We start from the raw sequence: 20,794 nt of genomic DNA, 5'->3' as shown, positions 1-20,794 counted from the left end.
ACACACGGATAGCATCTTAGGTTTTTTAATACACATTGTTTATATAACAGATCCGAGGGCCGGTCACATCCGCCTCATCGCGTGACTTGTGGCCGTTTTGACGCACGTTTTCCCGCACGTATCCAGCCGTGAGGTTCGTGACGTGAGTTGTTACATGCGATGTTCCCATGACGCAACGTGACGTCACTGACCGGCAACAGGTTGCTAATAGTTTTCGTCTCAACATTTAAAAACCTGTCTTTTTGATTTTGAATTTAGAAATAGAAGGATTTTAAATATACTTACAGAATTTTAAAAGAGAAGAATTAAAAAGTTTAAAAAAACGTTTATATGAGAGGTATAATCACAAGGATAAGATCAAGGTAGCAAAGATCAAAGGGACCCTTATATTTATATGTATATATATATAGTATGTCCAGTATTCTCCTTTGGTGTCTCCTCCAGGAATTGCTGGGGAATGTATCTGTTTATCGCCCTCAACTCTTTATCTGCCACCCAAGGAGACTCAGAGGTCGTGTTTATGAAAGAATATATTTTAGTCGAAGCAATACTTCCAACAGCAGACTCTTTTTATGACTGTGTAATAATGCAGCATACTGCCCCAGAGGCAGACTGAAATACACTGGGCCTGCTGATTCGTATAGTCAGGCGGCTCCTGTCACCTCCTCGCCAGTCTGGAAATTGCCGTCTCACCTGACGACACTGGATTGCCGTCTGGTTTAGGCCTGACTCCAGCCATCTTCCTTCAGCTCCTTTAGGAGACTGTCAATTAGCTGATGGAGCCACAAACGCCTTCCTCGCTGTTCAAACAAGGTTAAAAATGTACCAAACAATAAAAGACCCAGATCACCACACTCACATCTGGTGTACGCACTACATGAACCTGTGGGGATGTTCTGAGCAAAGGAGCTATTGTGTGGTTTAGGTGGTAAAAGCCACATCTCGCTATATCTATCTATAAATCACGGAGGCCAGGAGCAGTGCAGGGCGAGGATTCTTTCTGTCGATCCACTGATACAATACGCAAAAGAGTTGAAGTTGGTGAGAGTTGAAGTTGGTGTATCTCTGTCTGGCCCAACTGAGTTAGATATGAAAGTCCTTAAGCGTAGACACTACAATACACTGTTGGTTGGGCCTTTATCTATAACCTGACCTTTGATACGGCTAAAAGAGATAAAGGAGTATCTGTGGAATTAGACAGGCCCTATTCTCCTGTACAGATATAATGTAATATACACGATACATCATATTTAGTGGCTAATTCCTCAACAATAATGGTTAGATAATTTGAAATTACCGGTTTGATAATTTGAATTTAATGGTACTCACAAAACAACTGCGAACTGAGACATTGATTTTTCTGGTAAGTCTGAAACAATTAATTCTTTATAAAGCTCACTTTTTAAACTGTTTGTTTGTCTCCTGCAAATTGTGGAAGGATGGACAAAGTGTTAACGCTAGTGGGCCATAACTCACCTGCTTCTACTGACAGTAACAGAACTGACCTACTGCTAGGTCGTTCATTCATCCATTCATTCATCCATTAATTTACCAGTTTTCATTTCAAATTATTATATTTTCATGTTCATATTGTAAACAGTCTTTATTAGACAATAGCAGAGTGGTATTGCCTCAAGAATAACAACATGTTCTTTCAAAGTTATTTAAGTAATATGTTATTTTTAAAGCAATTATATCAAATTGGTTTGCAATCAACAAAGCATGCGATCCACAGGCAGACGCTCGCTTCCTTATCTGGTTACTGATGCGCACTCAAGCTTGTTCTGGGCCAGTCTTCACTTCCTGCTTGTTTACGGTCAGTTCCACTGAGGTCAGATGTCAGTGCTGATAAGTCAAGTTCATTCTACTGTTGCTTCAACAACACCTTGGTTGCCTAATGTTTTTAGGATCATCGTCCCTCTCCATTATTCTGAAAGACCATTCCAAAGCAACATAATATTAAAGCAACTTTTGCTAAGAGACAACTGAACATAAATCGCAAAACATTTTTCTGTGTGAGTGAAATTTTAGCTTATAACAATGTGTGAGAAAAAAATGAACAACTTCTTATTGTTTTTCCCTTTTTTATCTTAACAGAAAGTTAAAAAACTGCACATGCAGAACAAATGCATGACTAACAAAAACTTTACATCCAAATGTCCACATGTGTGCCAATATCATAAAGTCATTATTGTTTAACAGGTTGTTTAAAAATATCAATAATGTAAAATTATACTCAAATCCAGTTTGGTTGAATACATTCAGTCTGTGGACAGTTGTGTAATATAATGCAGGACGTAATTAGATTGATTTACATAGAAATTCAAACCGACTGCTTATGTAATTTTCCTTTTTTCTTTAGCTTCTCTAACTGCCTATAAGACAACCCTAACCCCCGGCCTAATCCAACCCAAAAACCTCATGGGAGGCGCAGCGGTGGACATGGGACCAGGAGGAGTGAAGGCTCCAGATGGAGGGTGGGGCTGGGCGGTGCTGACCGGCTGTTTTGTCATCACTGGCTTCTCTTACGCTTTTCCAAAGGCGATCAGTGTCTTTTTCAAAGAGTTGACCCGGGAGTTTGGGGTGGGATACAGTGACACCGCTTGGATCTCCTCTATACTGCTGGCTATGCTTTATGGCACAGGTAGGCTGCTGATGTATAATACAATGAACACATACTACAGGTGGACACAGTAGCAGAAACTGCATATTTCAATGTAAACCATCAATTAACACCTCATTTGTTGAGCTACTGTCTAATTGGGAGTAGCTAATGTATTTAATATAAAAGGTCATGCAAACAACAGCAGAGACTGTAAATAAGTATTGACTGTTATGGAATTTTTCTGGAAGCTGGTGAAAGGAGAACTTAGGCAGCAACTGATGTCTTACGAAGATATTAATGTAGACTTGATGCATCAAGGAGACCAGAAGGTTGAACAATATACAAATGCTAACACAGTTACATGAGCAATTGTCCCACCCCAGTCTGAAGATGTCTCCCACAGCATCCCAGTATATCTCCCTGTGTCACACATTCTAACAGCACATCCATGAATGGATCACTCCCTATGTAACATTAAGGTGATAGCATCCTATTGGATAGTTAAGCCTCAAGTATGCATAACTAAATCACATTGTGTCCTTATGTCTTGCTGTTGGTGAAATACGCAAAAGAGTTAAATTTGGTGAGAGTTGAAGTTGATGCATCTCTGTCTGGCCCATCTGAGTTAGATATAAAAGTCCCTCAAGGTAGACACTACAATATACTGTTTGTTGGGCCTTTATCTTTAACCTGACCTTGGTACTGCTTAGAGAGAGAAGGGAGTATCTGTGGAATTAGACATGCACTATTCTCCTGTACAAATATAATGTAAGAACCATTATATACATAATATATAGTGGCATATGCGGTAATGTCTGAGGATGGTAAACAATTCCTCAACATTGACAAGATGACAACTCCCCAAAACTGTAGCTAAAACTCAATTTCCCCCTAGTGTCTGGGTGCAGTATAAGTCATGAAACCCTGTCTCCTAGTGTAAGTTGATGGAACAAGGACCAAACTAAAAGGTCATGTCAAATAAATGTTTCTAAAAGATAGTAAAAATGAGGTTGGAGCTGGTTATCTAATCTTAGCATAAGGACTGATAACTTGGCACAAACGCCTGGCTCTGTATGAAGGTAACTTAAAATACTTAATAATATATGTTATATCTCGTAATTTTGTGCTATCATCAGAACTTTTATTTAAAAGTTTAAACAATGTAGAAATATATGTGCATTATTGTCAACATTTTCTGTAAAGAACTTTTCCTTAATTGAAGTTCAATATATTTGGTTGTACTTATGTTTTCTTTTATCTAGTTATTTGTAGTGTAATACAAGTTACGTTTAAACTGCAAAATATCAGGCCTCAATTATATTTCTTTGTCATAAGTGATTCATTACGACATCTTAGTTCTTGTTCTCAATCAGATGCAGTTAGATAACAATATCACACTCATCTGTCTTAGATGCTGCATATCCACCTTTCAACCACCTAGACACACAGTTGACTAATGTCATTACCCTTTGTCCAGGTCCTCTATGCAGTGTGCTGGTGAACCGCTTCGGCTGTCGGCCAGTGATGATGGTGGGGGGCATCTTTGCCTCTCTGGGAATGATCCTTGCTTCCTTCTCCACCAGCATCATCCACATCTACCTCACTACAGGGGTTATTACAGGTATCAAAGTCAAGTCAAAGTCAAAGTGTTTATTGTCACATGCAACAAATAACTTAGGGTCATCAGAGCAGGGAAATTCTTATGACCTGGCAGGCAACATCTACACAGTAGACGGGCAATACAAGATAAAAAAAATAACATGTAACATATAACATATTAACATATAACATAACACACCAAGGAATTTGAAGTTGGAGACTCTCTCCACTACAGCTCCGTTGATGTCTATGGGATTGTGACCCCCCTCTGCAGCTTCCTGAAGTCCACGATCATCTCCTTGGTCTTGCAGACGTTGAGAGACAGGTTGATATCTTGGTACCATGTTACCGAGCCCATTACCTCATCGTTGTTAGAGTTGAGACCCAGTATGGTAGTGTCGTCCGCAAATTTAAGGATGATGTTGGAACTGTGTGTTGCAACACAGTCCTGCGTGTACAGGGAGTACAGGAGGGGACTGGGTACACAGCCCTGAGGGGCCCCCGTGCTCAGGGTCAGTGAAGAGGAGGTGTGGTTGCCCATTCTCACCACCTGGGGTCTGCTTGTGAGGAAGTCCATGATCCATTTGCACAGGAAGGTTTTAAGACCCAGGCTCCTGAGCTTGGGGATGAGCTTGGCAGGCACAATAGTGTTGAATGCTTAGCTGTAGTCCACGAACAGCATCCTCACATATGTGTTACCCTTCTCCAGGTGGGAGAGGGTGGTGTGCTTTGTCAGGGCGATGGCATCATCCGTAGATCTGTTTGGGCGGTATGCAAACTGAAAGGGGTCTAGAGTGTTCGGAAGGGTCGAGCAGATGTGGGTTTTGACCAGCCGCTCGAAGCACTTCATGATGGTGGAGGTCAGTGCTACAGGGTGGTAGTTCACTCTTTGAAGCTCTCGCCTCACGTCAGCCACGGTCAGGGACAGAGTGCAGTCGTCTCGGTCCTCGGCCAGTCTCGCGGATGGAAGGGTGTTGGTTGCCTCAAACCGTGCGTAAAAGGTGTTGAGGTCATCAGGTAGAGAGGCGGCAGGCTGATCATCACTGCTATTTCTCCCTTTATAGCCTGTGATGTGTCGCAGGCCACCCCACAAGTGTCGGGGGTCAGAGCTGAGGTAGCTGGACTCCAGCTTGTCCCTGTAATCTCTTTTTCCATCTCTGATGGCCATCCTTAGGTCACATCTGGACTTACTCAAAGCCTCCAGGTCACCAGAGTTATAGGCAGAGGATTGGCTCTCAGCTTAGCACATTACCATTTACCCAGGGCTTTTGGTACAGGAAAGTCCTAACACTGACCCTAGGGACGGCATCATCGACACATTTAGAGATATATGAAGAGACAGTGTCTTTGTATTCGTCAATGTCCCTATCCGCTGCAACACAGAACATCTGCCAGTCTGTTGTTTCAAAGCAGTCCTGGAGAGAGGTAATGGATCCAGCACTGCAGCGTTGAACTGCCCGAAATCCGGTTTGTCCTGTTTTAGGCGTCATTAAGTAGGGATGAGCATAATGGAGGTGTGATCTGACTTCCCAAAAGCAGGGCAGGGGAGGAGTTTGTAGCTGTTCCAAATTTGCAAGTATCAATTGTCAGGAATCTGGTCACCCGGGTAGGAAAGTTAATATGTTTATGGTATTTCGGCCTCTCTTCTTTCTCGTCCTTTGGCGTATTGGTTTACAGATTGGCGGTAGGACAAAGGAGCCATAGCAAGCACTCTGCTAAGTTGAGAAAAACTCTGTATTAAGCGACAAACGCATTTCCAAAAGTGCTAGTCGATCATACTGTATGAACAACGGTGCAGTGTGTACAAAAAAACAAACAATAAAAACAGTAATAAACATAAAACTGCTTGGTGCATGCAGAGCCATTGTCAGTGCAACCTTTCTCTACGGCGCACACTGTAGCAGTTCAGTTCAATTCAATTATCTTTGTACAGCGCCAAACCACCACATACATTATCTCAAGGTGCTTTACGTAGTAAAGTTGGGACCTTACAATATTATAGAGAAACCCAACAGTTCCCTCAATCCTCTGAACCTGTTGAGAGGGGAGGGAAGAGAGAGAGACCAGGAACCGTTGTATTTAAGCTGTGCGAGACTGGTTGTTATAATGAAAACAATGACATTGATGCTTGATTTGGATTTAGTTGGAAGCTGGTGAAAGCAGAACTCAGGCAGCAGCAGATGTCTTATGCAGAAGATTTGAATGTAGACTGAAACAATATACAAACGCTAACAGTGGCATATACAGTAATGGGTGAGGATGGTCAAAAATTCCTCAACAACTATACAGATTTAATAATAGTATTGATGAGAACAGCAACAATGATTGCACAACAAGTTTATGATAGTAGTAATTATTTTCATACTACTTATAATACTACTAATACCAATACTACTACTAATAATAATAATAATGATATTAATAAGTTACGATTATAAATAATAAGATAAGAGACTAAGAAAGAAGACAGAAAGAATTTTTTTTTTTTCTTTTCTGTATAACGTTGCATTTGTTTCTTTTTTCTCTGTTTTTCTTTTTTTCTGTTGTTACCTTGTGTTTTTGTTTTTGTTTTGTTTGTTCCTGAAGTTATATTGCCCAATCCATGTCTGTCTCTACACATTGGTGTTGATTGTTGTAATCATCTGTACCTCCTGTCTCTGTAACGTCCATTCAGCACTGCACTTATATAGAAAATCCTTCAATAAACAGATTTTGATTTGAAGAAAGAAGACAGTTCTTGTGCCAGCTTGATGCAAGATTACAAATTAGATAACTCTATAAACAATAGTAGTAATATAATGCAGTATAATAAAACAATAGAGTATTAAGTCTAAAAAATAAGTGTATTATATGTGAAAATGAAAATAAAAAGTACAATACAAACTTCTGAAAACAAAACATTGCATTGTCAACCGTCTTTTCTCCTCTGCTGCAGGTCTGGGTTTAGCCTTGAACTTCCAGCCATCTTTGATCATGCTGAACCGCTACTTCAGTGAGAAGCGTCCTCTGGCCAATGGACTGTCAGCAGCAGGAAGCCCTGTGGCGCTTTGCTGCCTGTCACCACTGGGCCAGGTCCTCCAGTATAACTATGGATGGAGGGGGGGCTTCCTCATCCTGGGTGGCATTCTTCTCAATTGCTGTGTGTGTGCGGCCCTGATGAAGCCTCTGGTCGCCCCCAAGAGCCTCCAGGCCAACGGCAAGGCGCAGGACGAGGAGGAGGGAGCAGAGAGTGTAGAGAAGAAGAAGAAGCCCAAAGCCAAACTACTGGATTTCTCTGTCTTCAAAGACACTGGTTTTGTCATCTACGCTGTAGCGGCATCCATCATGGTGCTGGGGCTGTTTGTACCTCCAGTGTTTATTGTGAGCTACGCTAAGGAGCTGGGGAATGAGGACACCAAATCAGCTCTGCTGCTCTCTATCCTGGGCTTCATTGACATTTTTGCTCGGCCCACATGTGGAGTGATTGCAGGACTGAAATGGGTTCGGCCTTGTTGTGTCTACCTCTTCAGCTTTGCGATGCTTTTCAATGGAATCACTGACCTGATTGGGTCACAGGTATGGTTATTCATGAGCTAGGAGGAAAATATTTTGCCCACTGATGTAAACCCTAAACACATTTACTCGTCATTAACAATTTCACGTTTGTTTCCAGGCCAAGGACTATACAACTCTGGTGGTCTTCTGCATCTTTTTTGGCCTTTCCTATGGCATGGTGGGGGCCCTGCAGTTTGAAGTCCTCATGGCAATAGTTGGTACTCAGAAGTTCTCCAGTGCACTTGGCCTGGTGCTGCTCATGGAGGCTGTTGCCGTGCTGGTGGGGCCACCTGGTGCAGGTCAGTAAGCACCAAAAAATAACATGCACACATAGATTGTATATAAATTATTTTTAGATCAAAGGACAAGATGGTGAATATACCAAGGGCATTTGAAGGTCAAATTAAGTTATCAACTACCAGTAGTTGTTAGCAGGTTTTAGTTGGCACCAGGGGATGTTAGTGACATAACTTCAGTTGTGCACCTCAGTGTCATCAGGTGTTTTGGTCTTATAATCTACAAACAGGACCAAACTTGAGGGTACACTGAGGCTTAATGTAAATCTGACTATATAGTATGTACTGTATCTGTATAAAGATCGATGACTGCTCCCTAAAAATGTACCCAAAGCATCTCAAGCGTCCCCTGGTGGCTGGCTGCAGTGGAGGTCATAAACCTTACTCTGCAGCACGCCCACTTTTTTGAGTTGCCGTTTTCTTCCTTCCAATTAATCAGTAGAAAAATAATGACAGTGTGATCATGACATTGTGCTTGCTCTTTAGTGTATACTGCAGTATAGCGATTGACGATAAACTTTGTTTATAAGCTCAAACATTGTCCTTTGTTCCACTGGTTTACTTAATCCAGACCAACTTCCAGCTTTCACTGTAACTGCATGTCTTACGTCCACCTTCCTCCTTGACTAACTCCTGCTGTGTCCAATTCATAGTGTTTCACTCATTCAATAAATGTCTCGCAAGGAAATCCAGCTAACGATTATGTTCTTCACCACATCATGACAGGGACAATAGTTTCACTATGTATAAACTTAATTTCCAGGAGAAAAGTTGTAGAAAAAAATGTAATGCAGTCATCACATTTTCCTTAAGTATGCCAACATGTCAACAAGGACAGAAGGTGTTTTTAAATGTATTTAAATAAACGTTACAGCATCTCAAAAATAATCTCTATTTCTTGACTGTCTTTGTGGTTCACCCATTTTCTCCTCTCATGAGTTTCCTTGTGTTTCTCTCTTCTTCCTCAGGCCGCCTTCTCGATGCTACCAAGAACTACATGTATATTTTCCTGCTGGCAGGAAGTGAGGTGGTCCTCTCAGCTGTTGTTCTGGGTACTTGTACCTACTTCTGTATTAGAAAGAAAAAGTCTTCAGCACCAGCGCACAGCCTGGAGGACGGCACAGCGATGGGTGATGCCAAGACAGAGTTCAACGATGAAGAGGAGAAAGGAGCAAGAGAGGAACGGGAGATGGAGACTATGAAGAAGGCGGAAAGGGAATTAAAGGAAGAGGAGGAGGAAGAGGATGAGAATGAGCCCGGCAGCGCAACAGTTGACTCACAGGAAGTGGAAAAGTTCCTGAAAGAGCCAGACCATAAGGGTGACACGGTCGTCACTCCTGAAACATGCCTGTGAGCAGGGATAGAGTTTGTTGGACAGAATTATACTTGCAGGCACTTTTTTGGTTTTCTTTGGATTTCTCAAAATATTCCAACAGGAGGATGAGGTGAATTTTGAGGTGTTCCCATGAGCTTTCCTGTCATAATGTGTTCATGTGTTGATGTTTGTGGTTTGCAGTGGTGTAATCAGTATCACTGCCACTGGAAATGTAAGAGTTGCTGTATGTGAACCTTTTATCACTAGATGTTTTGGGGTCTGGTGGTTTATACTAGATAATAGATAAGCTGAGTGATATCAATGCCTTGTGTATATATAGTTTATTTCATGAGTCCAAAGTTTTATTTTGATGTAGCAACCAGCAAATAAAGGTTGGCAATATTCTGTATTCTTAGTGTGTCAGCTAATGCCATGGAAGGGCCAGATGGAAACAAGCTTTTAGATATATTTGGTGCAATAATTGTATGATGAATTGTCCTTACCAAAGTAAAACCATTAATGTTTCTCACTAAAGGCCTGGTCACATCAAAAAGGGGCAAGGTTGAGCTCATCCATGCATCTTCACAGAAAACCTTTGGTGCTAAAACCTTGGTGACATTGTGGCTACAAGCAGGTTGTTTTTCCAACTTCTGTTTGTTCATATGCTTTTAAGTCGTAATATGGAAGCAACATGGACACTACAAAGACGATGTATTGGATTTTATTGCCCAGAGCAGTAAAATAAATTTTTCACAAGTGTATTTGCTCTACCTGTTATTAGAGTTACTGCTTATAGATAACTTTTGTGTTTGGTTACTTGATGTGGAAAGAAACTAATGGTAACAACCTGTCATAGTTTGTAACATTACCTTTAAAATTAATATTACAAACTAGAAGGGTACAGAGGGCTTACCTCCACCAAGGCTAACGTTCTATCTTGCCATTTTAAAGAAAGGGAAAAACTTATATGCTCCCAATTTGAATGGGCCATGCCCCACTCCTCCACCAAATTCCATGGATATCAATTCAGTAGATGTTTGAGTAATCCTGCTGAAAGACAGCAATGAAAACAACCTAATGGGCGGAGGTCATTAAATGTTATACATGAATTTGACCATAAATCAAAAGTTTCCAACATTTCTTTTTCCATGAAAATGTTGACATGACTTCAGAAACTCAAGTCGTATACTAAGATGTTTGCCAACTTATGGAGTTGTTCTGAGTTTTACAAGAATTTTCCCCATCAGGAAACCATTGTCTCCTGTTCCATATACCTGTGATAGTTTATTCCAGCTCCCTGCAAGGCTTTTGGCCAACCTCATTGACAGAGTTCACCATCAGTTAACTTGCCATAAAACATTGAAATCATCAGTTAACTCTGCCAGTTTTATTGACATAGTTTTTCTTGCAAAATATTCAGCAGAATATACTGGTGTGACTTGGTCTTAACAGTTATTGCCTTAAGGGTTTGATATTGTACAAAGGGACAAGATGCTGTAATCTTAAATGTTATCCACAGATTTGTTATGGTCTTCATCACCACATTTAATTTACTATGGCAACACCATGCTTGATGTAGTAGGCATTTTTATTATGCAGTCAGGGGAAGCACGTGTCAGAATTTGGAAAGCACTTAAGTGTATATGTGTGTGACTGGTTAAATGTTGTTGTCCATCTTGTGTGTGCTGCTGAGGACCAAAGGATGAACAGTGTCTATTTTTTTTGGGATGAACGGTTGTCGAGACCTTATTTTATACTAGTTTGTTAAGGATAGGGTGACATCATCAGTGAACTAACATAATTTTGTGAGTTTACACCTGTCAGGCTGTTGTTGTGTCACAATTCCATGCACCAACAGGTACATTTTGAAAGGACCTAAACTGTTACTAGTGACCTTACTGAAGCATCACTCCTTGTCTACTTTGCCTTCATGCTTCGTATTGTCTGTACTAAATGTTTGTGTTTTGGTAAAATAATATTAAAGGAAGTTTATGTTTGTTAAAAAAACTGGTTTGTTTTATATTTCATAGAAACGATACAGTGTAATTTTAAATGTATGGCAAAGGTTCTGGCACTGGTGGTAAAACAACTGAATTTGGCTTTGATGTTACTAGAAATGCATACGTTTTTTATAGGTTGCCCCTATATCATATCTGGTATCATATCATATGTAGTATTATTTAATATTTTGAATTAATATATGTGAAAGCTGCACTAATCAACATTTTATATTAATGTCATTATATCAAATGGCTGTGTGTATAATGTTGTCAGTTCATATCTGCGAGGGGTGGAGCATCCTTGGAGACATATTTATAAATGTATGACCCTGTAACTATCAATCAATCAATCAAATTTTATTTGTATAGCCCATATTCACAAATCACAATTCGTCTCATAGGGCTTTAACATGGTGAGACATCCTCTGTCCTAAACCCTCAGCAAGAGTAAGGAAAAACAAAAAAAAACAACCTTTTAACAGGGTAAAAATATGTAGAAACCTCAGAGAGAGCCACATGTGAGGGATCCCTCTCCCAGGACGGACAGAAGTGCAATGGATGTCAAGTGTAGGAAAACATCATCAAGATTGAAGTTTTTTAGCAGCATTGATAGGGTAAACATTTTGAAGGATAACTTCAATACATCAACTAATTTCCATGTATTTTTTGAACTCCTCTTAATGGTACTGATACTGGCAGCCATAACAGGTATTGTAAGGATGCGCAGTGTGTTATTTCTAAGAGCTGTTAAACAGTATATTATAGCATATCATAACACTATATGCTAACCATCATATCAGGGATAGTGGGAGTGAGCGGAGATCTTTACCTAACATTCACAAATCTACTGTTATATAAACTGTAAAAACAGGTGTTGCACCCTACAATGACATTTTACTTTGCAACATGAAAATAGAAATTGAACTCAAAGATAAAGGTCAAGCATCAGCAAACAGACTGGCTTACTAATAAATAAAAAATATCAACAAAAAAAGATATAAACATTTATACACACGAACATATGTTCTTTGTCCAACATTTAGAGTCTATGATTGAAATCAATACTCTCGTATTGTGTGACATAACAAACACTGGACTCTCCATAAGGATTCAATGAAGTTCTATAAATTACCTGTGGGTGGCAGCAACACGTCTTTGCTTCATGTAGTCGCACGTTCCAACAGAAGAGGAAGAAAGGTACCACTACAGATTGTGGGTAATTTACAGAGTGTGCGGCGTGGACAAGTGTGGAGACTGCGTGGACAGGGGGACACTGGGAGACTCAGGACGACACAGGAGGGAACTAGAGGACTCGGGAGGAAACGAGAGGACTTAGGAGAGGACCCACCGAAAGTCCCCGCGAAGCCGTGCGTGGGCTTGATGAATTGAGCATCGGGACAGCGCTCATCACGCACGTACTCAACGCGAACGCGCCCGTTGATTCAGCACGCGTGCGGCACATTCGGTACGTGTGGATCGTGATCTCACAGACAGGTGATACACCAGGGAGTGAGTGAGTGAGTGAGTGAGTGAGAGAGAGAGAGAGTGAGGGAGTGAGTGAGGGAGGTAAGGAGGGAGTGTGCGTGAGAGAGAGAGAGTGGGAGAAACTGTCAGTACACGAGTGAAGCTGATGTCATCCACGTGATACATGTCATAGATGTCATACTGTTTAACCCGATGTGTACACTGCGGTGCTGCGTCATGTGCTACACGTCCTCTGCTAGCTAGCTACATGCACAGACACAGCTAACCGGTTAAATGCTAATAAAACAACTGTCCTGCACAGGAGACAGAAATACGGAGCGCCCCCCGCGCACGCACGCACGCGCACGCACACACACACACACACACACACACACTCCTAATGTCTGAGCTACTTCACATCACTTAAATATACTGTTGCTCTTTAATGTTGCTCTATCACTTGTCTATTATGTCCGAATGAATATAATTTTAACCTTGTGGCCACTTGACATCCATCTTCAAAGTGGTGCATTGGTGTTTTACATGTGTCTGAACATTCACTGCTCACTAATTGCCTCGTCAATCACCACATTAATCATAGTAAATGCGCAACGTTGTGGGAAAGACAATAGATACCTAGTGTCACTGTCTGTAGTTTATACGGTAATATCTAGTTTCGCGGGTAATTCTCTACTCTGCCACTTAACCTTATCTTCAATTATGGGGAATTGTAAGTAATTCTGGGATTTCATTAGTCTTTCATATCTTCCGTCCTTGACTTGGCTCAAAAGTTGTATTATTATTATCCTAACAAAGTCTCAAATTTAGCTTGTTGAAACTGGTGCTTCAACAACATGTATATCTTTCATACATGTCATCATGAAGTACCTTTTTCTGTCCAGAGTTTGTTGTGTTGCCATTAAGGAAACCCCAAATTTAGCATGTTCTTTGATGCAGTCTTGTGTTCTCTTGCAGTGACGTCAGCTGTGATGGCCAAACTCCAGGGCTTTGAGTTCTGGAGTAAGACCCTGAAAGAAGCCCGCTTTGTGGTGGCCCCCATGGTGGACCAGAGCGAGCTGGCCTGGCGCCTGCTGAGCCGCCGTCATGGGGCCCAGCTCTGCTACACCCCCATGCTGCACGCTCAGGTATTTGTGCGTGACACCAACTACAGGAGAGCTAATCTCTACAGTGAGATTTGCAAGGAGGACAGACCTCTCATCACTCAGGTGAGGACACGGTTTTTACACATTGTTGATGATGGCGGATTGGAGAGCTGGTAGAAATCTCACAGCAATAACTCTGTCTGAGACTTGTGTGAAATTAGACACACTTGTGTAATGTTAGATGTAAATCAGTGTTGTATTCCCTGTGTGTCAGTTTTGCGCCAACGATCCAGAAGTGTTCATTCAGGCGGCCCTGCTGGCCCAGGACCATTGCGACGCCATCGACCTCAACCTAGGTTGTCCTCAGATGATTGCTAAGAGAGGTACACAAGTTTCTATAGAAACACACCCTCAAACTCTTCACGTAGTGGTTGTTTCAGAAAAGACACAGGCCCACCCTGTAGACGACATAGTGAAATACTAACCTGTTCTGATACTTGTTTCTAAGGGCACTATGGAGTCTTCTTGCAAGATGAATGGGAGCTGTTGGAGAAAATGAGTAAGTCTTTGTCAGTTTTGGGTTCAGTGAACTTATTAGCACAACAGAAAGTTCAGCAACATGCAAATCTGCAAATCACACATCATCAACTTCACCTCATCTTTATCTCTTTTTTCCCCCCACAAATCCCAGCACTTCACCATCTAACTAAAATGCCACTCATGTTTTACAGTCAGGTTAGCCAATGAAAAGCTCTCGGTGCCCATCACATGTAAGATCCGTGTGTTCAATGAGATGGAAAAGACAGTGTCCTACGCCCAGATGCTGGAGAAAGCTGGATGTCAGGTATGATTATAGTGATCGTGTTAACATGAGTCCACTTCCTGTCCACTCTTATACCAGCTCAGCTCGCACAGTCACACTGCCCCTATTCAACTGTAAGCTTTCACGCCCTCCTTCCTTATATTACTTTCTTTATTGTTGTTCACCCCCAGTTTCTATGAACTCTTGTTTATTAACATGAATGACCTGTGAAACATCAATAAAAGATTATTTTTAAAACAAATTAGGATGATGAAATCAGTTCTGTCTGTGGATCTGGGCTTTATGTTGTATACATGTTCAAATCATATCTGTTTTTAATATCAGAAATATTGGGCTTATTTTAGCTTTCTGAAAATGTGTATATATAAATGAAAGATGAACTTACATGCAGTTTCAGGAAAATTGAGAAAAGTATTATACGTCCCTAAATTTGGTTTCTTCCATTTCTTTCGCAGCTGCTCACAATACATGGCAGAACCAAAGACCAGAAAGGACCCATGACTGGAATCGCTAGCTGGGAGCACATCACGGCAGTGCGGTGAGCTACCACCTTTTTATTTAAATTCCTCAGTGCACTGTGTCATATTTGAATGTTTTGCAATGTCCACCTTAACATAATTGAGTGCCTCATAATCTAATATTTTAGATTTAAAAAAAAAATGACTCGTGGCTGTCCCTTTTTTATTCGAAAGCCATCCTGAGCAGACAATCACGACCCCAAAGCATCTGGCTTGTGTTGAAGTATTTTGTCGATGGCAAAGTACTTAACAAAATTAAGACTGGTTATCAACTTTGTACAAAGCAGTGGTGTCTTCAACCCCATGGGGATGGATATTTGAAAACATTGGAACAAACTGCGGGTCAGAATTTGATATTAGGAAAAAGTGACAGCGAGACTTGCAATGCTGAGCATTTCCTGTATTGTGTAATATCCATTGTTCTGTGTGCTTTTGCTCATAGGAAGGCAGTTAATATTCCGGTGTTTGCTAATGGAAACATTCAGTACCTGAGTGATGTGGAGCACTGCATTCAGGAGACGGGGGTTCAGGGTGTTATGAGCGCAGGTTAGAGATGCATGTGTGTTGCAAGTATTTGTTCAACATACTTTTTCTTTAATTTATTGGTGTTAATAGATGATATGGTGTCGTTTGGTTTGTAACTAGATTCTCCCCTTTGTTTGTATTTAGAGGGGAACCTCCATAACCCTGCACTATTTGAGGGCAACAGCCCCCCTGTGTGGGAGATGGCTGAGGAGTATCTGGAGCTGGTAAAGCAGTATCCTCCCTGCACTCTGTCCTATGTACGAGCCCACCTCTTCAAGCTGTGGCACCACACGTATGTCTGTCTGCTCCAGTCTGTGTGTGTATCTGTGTATGGATGTACATCATTTATTAGGCTGAATATACTACAACCAGCTGTTTTCAAGAGAAGAGAAAAATAAATACTAAAGCTCTTAGAAATCTGATGGCAACACACACTCTTATACACAACTACTTTACTTCTCCAATCTCCCCACATAGATCAACATCCATACGGCAGTTACCTACTGCCTCACAATGCATGACCTGTATTTGAGTGTAAACATAATGTTGACATGAGTTCTAATCAGACTATGATCTGTTACATGTAAACAGGGATATAACTTGAATATTCTATTGTCAACTCATAAACATTACAAATAAGCAATGTATAAAGAGTAAGCTAACAGTTGGAATATTGCTGTTACAGTCAGTGTCTTGTTACTCAGATCATACATTATATACCTGGAAAAATGGCTGAGCCTTTTGAACCTGTCTGCATGTGCTGATTTTCCGCTCTGTGTGATTTGTGTGTGTGTCTGTTTGTAGGCTACAGATACACCAGGACCTGAGGGAGGAGTTGGGCATGGTGAAGAACGTCGAAAGTTTAGCCGATGTCAGCAAAAGGTTGAGGCTGCGCTGTCAGGTAACCGCAAGGAAATGTGTTTCAGGAATAGTCTGACTCCAGATCCAGCTTGTGACACAGAGCTCTTTGAGACTTATCCAAACAGAGTGGGATTGTAACTGGATGAAGCATGATTGATCATTTCTCTATGCCAATTACTGCATGCATAGGAGGAGATAGCCAAAGGAAAGGATGTGGAAGAGAAGGAGGGCAGCCTGCCCTTCCCCCACTGGGTCTGCCAGCCATACGTTAGACCAGTGTGAGTTATCGCCGCTGCTCACATTGGTCTATATATAACCTTATCTCTGAAAGACTTTCATAAATATATCACACATCACTACCCCAGGTTCTGAACTGACAGATATTAAATAATATTTTTTTCATCGTAAACTTAATGTTGACTACATCTTTATAGGCCAAAGGACCCAGATGCCAATGGTAACAGCCAGGGTTCAGAGGTGAAGAAGACAGTATGTCAGAAAAGGGTGCTGGAGGTCTCTGATGGGTCCACTGACACACTCTCCAAAAACAAGCAGAAAAGGATAACCCGTAACCCCAGGAAGAAGTTCGGTCACGAGCATAGACGTGAGTCCAACCCACCACTTGATGCTCAAAATGTTCAAGTCCTCATTTGAAAGGTACAATGTCTGACAGTAGTTCCCTTCTTTCTCTCCACAAGCCAAGTACATCAAATGTGAAGAGTGTGGAGACCCAAAGGTAAGCAGTCAGATTTGTGTGTGTGTGTGTGTGTGTGTGTGTGTGTGTGTGTGTGTGTGTGTGTGTGTGTGTGTGTGTGTGTGTGTGTGTGTGTGTGTGTGTGTGTGTGTGTGTGTGTGTGTGTGTGTGTGTGTGTGTGTGTGTCATTTGATTCATGGTGACAAATAGTTGTGCTGTGATGGATTAGTAGATGAACAGTTTGTCATAGCCCCACTTGCTCAAGGAAATGTCAGGATAATGTCAATTTTAATAAGTACTCAAATTTTGCTAATAAAGTTTGTTTTACAACGACTTGTTCCTTTTGTAATGACATCTGTGCATGAATATGTGATTTTATTATGTGTTTATTTTGTATTGTCACTTTACCTCAGAAGTCTGGTGGCTTCACTGTCAACCTCAGCAGCTGATATTGTTTTATTTTGATCTCCAGGGAAATAAGTGTGTCTTCAACCTGTGTCGAGGCTGCTGTAAGAAAAAGGCCTACAAGGAGGTGGCAGACTGTCCAGGTCAGTACACACACACATACAGACACACACTCACAACACACACTGCAGACCATCAGAGGTTCACTTAGAAGGGGGGGTGAGGGGAGGGTGTATAGTTGGTTGTAATATCAACCTCATCACTAAATCGTAAATGCTGAACCTTTAAAAATAGGTGAAACTACATTTCTTCGTCTCCCTTGTCAGAAATTATGAAGATTCTCTGTTTCATATCATTGTAAATTTACATTCTGTCAGACAGGTGGTCACACTAAGTAATTGTTATTGTTTGCATAGACTTGTCAATACTGAATGCATTACCTGTGCTCAACAGGTCATGGGCTGAGGTTCAAGACCAAGGCAGAGAAACGGAAAGCTGACGAGAACAACGGGAAGGACGCCTCCGAGACGGAGAGAAGCTGCAGCTCCCCTCAGCCTGTCCCCGAGACGGAGAGAAGCAGCAGCTCCCCTCAGCCTGTCCCCGAGACGGAGAGAAGCAGCAGCTCCCCTCAGCCTGTCTCACAGCCGAGTACAGAGCTGCAGGAGCAGTCCCAGGCTCATCTACCGCTATGAGCAGGACTAAAGCTACCTCCACATGCACAGACCGATTCTGAGGTGTCACATGTAGAAGTCTTCAGTTCAGATGTTCATTATCTGTGTGAGACATAGATTTTCGATGTTAGTGTGTGCATGTAGAGGTACAAAACGATAAGTCTCACAATTATTCTCCAGAACTGTCTGTATCGCACTGATGCTGAATTATGGACACTGATCAGTAGACCAAAAACATAAAGTAAAGGAATATTTTTTCATTGGATGTGGATTTCCAGGACAAATTATAAGCTCGGTATTTGTTTGGCAGGTAAGTTGGGAGATTTCTCTACCAACTGTCATTTTATTTTTTAAGTTAGATTTTATGCGGATAATGTTTGGACATTATTTTTGCCAAATCTGTTACTAAGCCACCAAAGATTCCATAACTTTCTGACTGAATGGAATTTGTTTTTGCGTTCATTTAAGGTTATGAATGTGGTTGCGTTCTTCAACTGATGAGTTAAACTATTTATTTTGGGTTTTAGGTTTGCCTGTAGTGCTTTGACCATATGTGCCTTTTGGATGTGAAATACCACTGCCTATTCAGATAAGAACTTAGGAGAACACCATCTGGTGCCGTGCAAGACGAGCTCAGTGACTACACAGTCCTGGATCTGCTAGGAACATAATATTTTTGGCAAATGGTTTTCTTCTTTTATATACATTTTTCTTGATGAAAAGACTGGTGCTGACCTTGACTTGGTACGGACAATATGTACATAGAAAAAATGTATGTATAAAGTTGGCATCAGTCCAATCATCTTACTCCGGACAAAGTATTTTCCCCAATTATGAAACTCCCTTTAACCCAAGACTATAACTGAATTTGTCAGATATGTGAGACTCATTCCCCAAATCTTCTGTATGATGTTCTTAAAATTTGTTGGGGGTTTGAGTGAATCCTTTTTTTAATGCTTTTAATTTAACATTGCCTTCATAAGGTTTCAATATTGCTGGCTAGGCATCATTTTCATGGCGGTACCAGTCTGTTCATCTCGCTGTCAAATGAAAAGTTATTCTTTAGCTAACAATGTCAACCTAAAATCTCACTGTCGAAGATCCATCCAACAAATTAATGAATCTACTTGAGAGTTGCTGTTGCCTGATAAAACTTAACTACAACATTTAGCTGGTAAGCTTTATATTAGCCTGGTTAAACTAAACAACACAGACGGTCTTGTAGGACCAGATTGTCGCTTGAAACGGGAAGAGACTGCAGTTCTTCAACCACAAGTAGACGTAAACCTCTGAAGTCTCTAACAGAAGATGAAATTGGTAATAAAAAAAGCAGTTTCATAACGTGATTGTTAATAAATACAGGATGAAAAGTTAATGAAAATGAGATCTGAAGTAGCATGGGTCTTGTTGGAGAGTAAGGAGAACCAGGATCAACATTGGTTGATAAAACCTTTAGGCTTAATGGTTAGAAATAATACAGTAATGTTTTATTTACATGAGCCAGAATCCAACACATTTACATCACAGGTTGTGTGGATGAAATGGTTCTCGGGTCATCTGACACAGCTTTGGGGGAATGTCCGACAGAAAAAAATAACATTGAGAATATGAAGTTGTTGGTTAGAGATGATATCTGTTTTTTCAAATCAAATCCACTCTTAACAGTCCTTCCAACTTTCAAGAAAATGTGTTCTATTGTTTTTGCATATTCCTGCTGACAGAGAAAAATGGCTATGAAAATGTTACCGCCTTGGTGGAGGTTATTGGACAAATAAAAAATTGCTCCTTCACACATCTGTGTCAGCATGAAATCTCGTCAGAGGTTCTGTTTTTTTTCAACACACTGACTATTCCAAAAAATAGTTCCTTTTCAAGTGGACCCAATTTAAGTCTAATATTTACTCTTCTTTTAGTTCTGTTTTTGGTATGTACAAACTCCAAAGGGATATAGGGATCGTTACCTTTTGTTTATCAGCTTGCTACTTATTTTATCTACTGTTAAGTCAAGAATTACACAAGTAATCGTGATGGTGACCATTAGAGCAGTACAGGTTAGACCCTGTGGACCCTCTAGTTCCACCACTGTGTTTGCATAGTGAAGAATCTCGTTCAATACAGAACACCTGCAGACACGTTGACACTTTCAGCTTTATGTTGATTTGTTGTTGACCAATATGCTAATATGTGACATGAGATGCCTGACAGGAGCATGGTCAGGTGTGAGGGAGCTGTTTGAGGTAAATCTGTCCTTCAGTATAACAGTAGTAGCTGAACCACAGACCAATCTTGAGTCATAGCAGACATCAATGACAAAAAAAGAAACACTGACAAAACTGTCACAAAGCACATTTCTGCCTTGTGAATGCGATTTATCCCGAACG

General features: G+C 41.0%; 2 protein-coding genes across 4 annotated transcripts; both read left to right on the top strand.

The window, feature by feature from the left end:
* The first annotated feature begins 2,421 nt into the window (after window positions 1-2,421).
* slc16a3a (solute carrier family 16 member 3a) lies at window positions 2,422-9,920 on the top strand. Of its 2 annotated transcripts, XM_061090299.1 has the most exons (7): window positions 2,422-2,644; window positions 4,083-4,226; window positions 7,140-7,375; window positions 7,421-7,759; window positions 7,857-8,037; window positions 9,003-9,127; window positions 9,242-9,920. In XM_061090299.1, exons 1-7 carry the CDS (start codon window positions 2,422-2,424, stop codon window positions 9,386-9,388), a joined length of 1,395 nt encoding a protein of 464 aa, XP_060946282.1. In that variant the 3' UTR covers window positions 9,389-9,920. The 2 variants fall into 2 exon arrangements, with proteins under 2 accessions (XP_060946282.1, XP_060946281.1); XM_061090298.1 differs by having other exon boundaries at window positions 7,140-7,759; window positions 9,003-9,920.
* Window positions 9,921-12,570: 2,650 nt separating this feature from the next.
* dus1l (dihydrouridine synthase 1-like (S. cerevisiae)) lies at window positions 12,571-20,228 on the top strand. 2 transcript variants are annotated; one of them, XM_061089716.1, is made up of 14 exons: window positions 12,571-12,814; window positions 13,789-14,039; window positions 14,191-14,299; window positions 14,425-14,475; window positions 14,648-14,760; window positions 15,195-15,277; window positions 15,700-15,803; window positions 15,927-16,074; window positions 16,587-16,683; window positions 16,833-16,921; window positions 17,078-17,247; window positions 17,342-17,379; window positions 17,810-17,885; window positions 18,196-20,228. In XM_061089716.1, the coding sequence occupies exons 2-14, from the start codon at window positions 13,803-13,805 to the stop codon at window positions 18,432-18,434; spliced, it is 1,554 nt and encodes a 517-aa protein (XP_060945699.1). In that variant the 5' UTR covers window positions 12,571-12,814; window positions 13,789-13,802; the 3' UTR covers window positions 18,435-20,228. The 2 variants fall into 2 exon arrangements, with proteins under 2 accessions (XP_060945699.1, XP_060945700.1); XM_061089717.1 differs by having other exon boundaries at window positions 12,571-12,843.
* Window positions 20,229-20,794: the final 566 nt, after the last annotated feature.

Source organism: Limanda limanda, chromosome 17 (genome assembly GCF_963576545.1).
Source record: "Limanda limanda chromosome 17, fLimLim1.1, whole genome shotgun sequence".
NCBI classification, from domain to species: domain Eukaryota; kingdom Metazoa; phylum Chordata; class Actinopteri; order Pleuronectiformes; family Pleuronectidae; genus Limanda; species Limanda limanda.
This window is presented reverse-complemented; position numbering and strand designations above follow the sequence as displayed.